Here is a 6,584-nt window from a genome sequence, read left to right on the forward strand (position 1 = left end):
ACTAACAGTTTAGTTTGCTGAACCTCTTTGTTTTCAGGCTGCTTAAAGCATGTTTAGAAGACAAGAATGATTGCTTTAAAGCTACAGTATGTATCTGTCTCTGTAGGAGGAGAAGATGAAGCAAAGATTGATGATGTACAGTCACTGGGGTCTGGTGCTGGAGAATACGAGCCAATCAGTGATGATGAACTGGATGAAATTCTGGCAGGTGATGCTGAAAAGCGGGAGGATCAACAGGAGGATGAGAAGATGCCTGGTAAAAGTATAGCAAACACCCTTTATAATTATTTGAATATAAAGATAGATCAGTTTGTATGTAATGCTGTTGTGATGTTGACAGTATTTCTGAATTAAGAATGCAGTTTGTATGTTCTTCAGTATTTTTTATTTGTTCTGTAATAGTCAGGTAAGCCTGAGAAGGATAGAGGTAACTAAAGAGTACTGGGAGCTGTATTGTGAAGTAATATTTATCTTGTTTTCTATAGCTAGAAGGGTAAGATTTTTGTTTTTATAAACATGTTTTCACTTATCCCATTTGGTTTTGATCATTATTTGGAACTGATATTTTTATGAACAGATTTTATCTGTGCTTGAATGCTTCCCAAATGCACTGGGAAGCATGGAATCTTCTACTTGTAAGTTCGGTTGGGTCATCTGGGCTATATGATCAGTGTTCGTATTTTCTGTGGTAAACGTATTAGACAAACACAATTGTATGGTTATTCAATAAATAGTGTGTCTCTCCTTTGAAAAAAACATCCAGCATCCAGAGTTGTAATACTAGCTTTTTAACCATTTAATTTAGATCTGTCATAGCACATTTAGTTGTACTGTGACTTTTGTGAATTCTTAAGTGATGTGTCCAAATCTGCTGGCTAAGCAGGGTCCAAGCAGCCTTCCACAAAGGAGTTGCAAGAAAAATGAAGCGGACTATTAGGGTTTGGGTTGGTTTGGTTTTTTTTCTTTAATCCAAGAATCTTTATATTTGTATGCTCCTTTTTTCCACCAATCTAAGTGAGTTTTGATGTTCTTACCTGAAGTGTCCAAGGATCTGGCTTTAAGAACTGCAGAACGATGTTCATCTAATATATATTGCTTTCATGAGCCGGGGATGTAGACAGCATGTGAAATTAATCCACTGGGGTACGGGATGATGATGTGATAACGCATTCTGTGTCAATGTTTTTGCAGATCCTGTGGATGTCATAGATGTTGATTGGTCCAGTCTTATGCCAAAGCAGCCAAAAGAACCACGAGAGCCTGGGGCTGCACTCTTAAAATTCACACCAGGTGCCGTTATGTTGAGAGTTGGCATTTCCAAGCGATTGGCAGGACCAGAACTCTTCACCAAAATTAAAGAGACTTGCCAGAGAGCATTAGAAAAACCTAAAGGTAATTGTTTCTGCAGGGATTAAACTGTCTTTTGTACTTAATGGAAGTCCTTATGAAATGTGCATTAGTTCATTATTTTAGGTTTCAAGACCATAGAAAGTGTGTAATGAGTATTGTGTGAAAATTACAGGAATGTAATACAGCTGCATGTCAGTCAAATTAGTGTTTTAATCCCAGCAGTGGTGAGGAGGTCTTGAATATAATAGCCTAAACAATTCATCCTAGTGGAATATTCTTTTTGTGAGACCGTTCATGCTTTCCTAGCCTAAAGTGTGTCAGCATTTTTTTGGAGAGCTAAATACCTTCTGCAGTGAATTAGCAGTAATATTGCGAGAAAGAAATAAGATTTCTTATTTTCTCTGAAGGTCCTCTGCATGTCCTCTTATTTTCTCTCTGAGGATCCTCTCCAGAATGCATAGATAGGAGTTTTTGGGTCAGAATGAAGGAGCTAAATGAAATTTGTATATTATGTCTCTGCTAGAAGTGGGAAATTAAATAATACATGGTCTGGCATTTGGACAAAGTGTGTGGCATAAGACATGCATGATAGATGGGATGGGTGTGAACTATACCAGTGCTGTTTTCTACAATTCTGTAGTGTAAGGAGGGTTTTTGCATGAGAGAGAATACTGATTTTTCTCTTTGGCATCCCAGGAACCAGTTGAGCTGCTTGCAACAACTTGCATGGTGGAATTGGTTTTTTAGGACTATGAAACATGTGCTTTCTATAAGATCTCCGTGGAAATTATTCCACGATCTAAAAGTGAGAAAATTATGGCTTATAAATAATAGTATTTGTGGAACCCCTGTTTTTCTGGAATAGCAGATTTTTCTGATTTTCTTTTTTAACTCTGTGAATTCTAGATCCTAATTTGAAACAATGCTTTTTAATTCTTTGCAACATTATTCTTTATGCAGTTGTCTTGTTAGTCTCCATGAATGTCACTGCTTGCTTGAGCCATTTAAATTGTATAACTGTTAATAGTGGGCTGTTGCTCCTGCTTCTACTTTTTTTTTTTTAAACTCAAATTAAGCGCAAACATTTTTAATGCATCATAGATAGTATAATTTGAGGGGTGTACTTGCTATTAGTAAGTACTGTAAATGTCCCACTGCAATGCTTGCAGCTCTTTCTATGCAGTATTAGCTTTCTTCTAGTTTAAAAAAAAAAATCTCAGCTCTTATGCTTAAGAATTCACATAACTGATGTAATTGATACAACATTGAGTCTTCCTGAGTTTGGAAACTGTCTGATACAGTAAAGGTATGAACTGTGTCTCTCTCCCTGTAAGCTTTAATTTTGCTGTATACTTCAGTGCTTCTTGCCAAGGATTCCTTGCAACAGGAACTGCAGTGCAGAATCACTCCACCTGGCTATTTAAAATGATACCCAAAATAACCTCAGCAGTCCTTGCATGCTTCTCTAGAAATAAACAGAAAGCCTGTAGTGATAACAGGAGGCTCTCCAGCACTGCCTCTGGGCTGTCTGAAGTGCACTCAGATTCAACAGAACTTTGCACTGGAGAGGAAGGGGGATTGAAGTGTTTTGATTTCCCTTTGGTGTGTGCAGTCTCTCACACGTCAAAGTTGCTGCATGCGGAACTGCCAGCAGGCTTTCAGGCGTGTGCATTTCCTCTGTAATCTCCTGGGGTGAAGGTTCCTTGTATAGTGGTTACACTGCCACTAAACTAAGGCACAAATATGGTGCCCTGAAAAGTGAATGACTTTGAGCTAGATATCCACTGTGCGTTACAGTGAAAATGTAGTGTTTTCACTTTGGACTTCTTCATGGTGGTATAATTTGTTTCCCTCTTTTGTTCCTGAGTTTGGTGTTCCCTTCTTTGTTCTTATTGTGGATGAAAAGTTTCTGGTAATACAAAGAAATGCAGAAAAAAAGGAAACAATAGCTTGTTTCAGTGATTTTTTTTTTTTTTTTTAAATTCATTTTCTTTGGAAACAAAAATCTGTAGTATTTGACGGAATTGAGATTTGTAGCTGACTTGCCTTCTATCTGTTATATGCAATTGTTTCCTCTAAGGATATGGACATGCTTAGTTGCCAGATATGCTCAGCATCTGGCACCTAGGCAGGCTCGACAAGGTGTCAGTGTTACCTTTGAAGTGGCCTTTTTGTGTCTTGTCACTTGTTTGTGTTGTTGATTGTCCATTGAGGTTGTCTTGATGACTTCAGTGCAGTTCTCTTTAACCTGCCCTTGATTTCATGTAACTTTTTTTTTTTTGTTTCTTTTCAGCCCGTTTAAAAACTAGGCTTACTCAGCTTCATCCAAATTCTCTCAGTGGTTTAGAAATGCATCTTTGTTCTCTTCTGTGTGCCTTCTGCCAAACTGCTGTAGCAGTCTTTGCTTTTAGCTGCTGAATTTTCCCCAGGTTTGCTGGCGTCTCTAGTTAGGCGTTAGATTCTCTGCTAAACACCAAATGTTTTACTGCATAGAGGTGGCTGGATTGGACTTAGCTACATACCTTCCCTTTTTTTTTTTTTTTGCCAATTATATCATAATCTTCCTATTTATTGTAAAAGGGTTATAAATCGATGAGCTGCGGTCCAGCCATGTGCACTCTTTTTGTCTTTGTCTGCATTTCGTAGAAACAGACGTCACAGAACAAGACTCACCTCAGGATACATCTTTTGTTAAAGTGGTTGAAGTGTTCTAGCTGCACACTGTTTCTTCTGATAAATGTATTAGAGGACTAGTCCTGCCACTTTGAGTACTATTAACAAATGCTTTAGATGAGCCGGTAGGAGGGGGAAGTTCATTAGCATCTGTTGACTTGTTCTCCAGGTTCATCCACCATAGATAAAAGAATTATTCTGCATAGTCATATTTCACTTCTGCATAGCCATACAAACCCTGTGTTGACACTGGTACAGTCTGGCAGAGAAGTAGAACTTTAGACCACTTTCTGATTAATGCTGATAGTAAACACCTTTCACCACACGTGTCTGACCATAAATGATACACCCACTTCTGTCCAAGAGCTGTCACTTGATTGTTAGGCCTCTCGGTGATTGCTGTCTCAATATTGCTTTCCAGTGCTGAAGCTACCTACAAGGGTACCCATCCTTCCCTTTAAATGGTGAAGGATTTATGTGTGGGGTTTTTTTGTTTTGTTTTGTTTTTTTTTTTATAAACTGCAATATCCTTTTTTTCCAAACCTTGATATTGTTTAGAAGGCAGAAATACAAACAGTAAAACTTCAAGGAATTTCATATTACTGTATATTGCTGTTCAAAAATAACGTGTATGTTGATATCTACAAATATCAATTCTTTCTAGATGCAGAAAACCTTTTTGAACATGAACTGGGGGCCTTGAACATGGCTGCGCTTCTCCGAAAAGAAGAGAGAGCAGGTCTTCTCAGTAATCTGGGTCCTTGCTGCAAAGCGCTGTGCTTTCGAAGGGATTCTGCAATTCGTAAGCAGCTAATGAAGAATGAAAAGGCAAGTGGTTCGTCCACAGTGCTCGGTCAAAATGTGGAAACTCAGATTTCACTATGCAAAGCATTTCTCTAGGGAGATAATTTTTGTGTTTGTTGTTCTGGAGTAGACCTAGTCCTTTAAATAATGGAGAACAGACTTTAATTTAAAGAGGTTGTAGGGTGTTTATTTTTTACTTAGGATGAGAGGTTAATTTAAGATTGAGTCTAGAGGTAGGTGCTGTTTCTCATTTTGGGATTTAAATTCTGGAGATACATATTCTATATTTAGAGAATACATAATAAAAAGAATTGGTTAAAATACAGTTTCAAGGACAACTGTTGAATAATTCTCCTGCTCGAGATTCCATGTACTTTTATAAGAATTATAAGATTCTGTTCTTCCAAGATAAAATTGAAAGAAAATATATTTTAGCTATTTTTTGCACTACAGTATGTTTATGATCTTGCATGCTAATAGAAAAATCATTAATTCTCCAGGTCTTTTCTAGAGAATATGTATGATTAAACCTCTAATTATTGAGAGTACTTGAGGTTAATTTCTCAGCTTGCATGTTAAAAGCCACTGTTTTCAGTTCTTTTTTTTTTATTTTTCATTTTTAATTTGAACAGGGTGCAACAAAACAAACTTACACAAATTCTGCAGCAATGGACAGCGACTTGTTACGGTTGAGTCTGCGATTATTCAAACGAAAGACTGTGTGCCAGGTTCCTGGGCAGGAAAAGACAGAGGATAGTAAAATTCCACAACCGGCTATCCAGCAAGAAGTGTGTGTGTCTTGAGTGAATGACTGCGGTGGCACTTTCTAGTTGATTTCCCACTACCAGTGTTGGTATTGATGTTTAGAACTGGTTGGTTGGAAAGCAGTTGTAGAAGATGGAAGGAAATACTCCGTTTGTACACAGATAAGAATTATTGGGTTTGGATGTGAATAAAAGGGGTGAAAAATAAAGACTTCTGTGTGAAGTTCTCTGCAGGTTTTGTAATATTGAATCTTACACTGTAACATAAACGTGTTTTATGGTGCATCAAGTGTAATAATGTGAAATGTCTGGTTTTAGCAGTTCATAACACCACCTGATATTAAACTGAGGAAAACTGTCTGTGTATCTTTTTCCTCGTTATAATTTTTTTTTTTTCCACCACCACCCTGGTCCCTCAGTACTCATCTGGAATTTCTGAAGTAGCTTGCGTCCTGGGAGTCTGTCTACCTGCACTTTCCAAATCCCTTTCTTATCCCAGCAGCCTCTGGTGTGGATCTGGATTTGGACAAAACTCTAGCTCTTTTCCATCTTTAGCGTAGGTTTCCTCTGATAATTTCTGGACACAACAATCTAGTCCAGTCACTTAAGGCTCCCTTCTTGTTGATGAAAAGAAGTAAAAAAACTTCCAGGAAGTGATTTATGACCAGTTTTAGATGCCTATATTTATGAGACTAACAGCATTTTGGAAATGCCTGCTGCTTATAAAGGAGGACTGTGCACATATTTTACATTCTGTTAAGTATTAGGGCAGATCAATCCCATGCAGCAACCTGAGGGGATTTAACACTTCATGAGTTTCAGGGGTTTTCAGATGTTAGCAGCAAAGGCTATGTTTACAGATTTCAGGGGCCTGATTAGAGACATGTCAAGCCTGGACTCAATTTTGTAAGAATTGTTTTCAGTTTGAGAAGTTAATATCTTGTGTAGGATCTTTGGATTATACCAGTCAGGTATGTTTAGGTAGTCTGTGGA

The 6,584-nt window shown here is 37.8% G+C and overlaps 1 protein-coding gene across 1 annotated transcript in view; it reads left to right on the forward strand.

Annotated features, from left to right (window-relative positions):
- ZC3H13 (zinc finger CCCH-type containing 13) overlaps positions 1–6,342 on the forward strand; it is a 50,138-nt gene extending 43,796 nt beyond the window's left edge. Inside the window, exons 17-20 of the mRNA XM_082304648.1 lie at positions 107–262; positions 1,192–1,392; positions 4,688–4,851; positions 5,460–6,342. Coding sequence (XP_082160774.1) covers positions 107–262; positions 1,192–1,392; positions 4,688–4,851; positions 5,460–5,630 — 692 coding nt within the window. The 3' untranslated portion in view covers positions 5,631–6,342. The remainder of the gene's footprint in view (positions 1–106; positions 263–1,191; positions 1,393–4,687; positions 4,852–5,459) is intronic.
- The last annotated feature ends 242 nt before the right edge of the window (positions 6,343–6,584 follow it).

The sequence above is a fragment of the Platalea leucorodia genome (genome assembly GCF_965183815.1).
Source record: "Platalea leucorodia genome assembly, chromosome: 2".
Taxonomy (NCBI): domain Eukaryota; kingdom Metazoa; phylum Chordata; class Aves; order Pelecaniformes; family Threskiornithidae; genus Platalea; species Platalea leucorodia.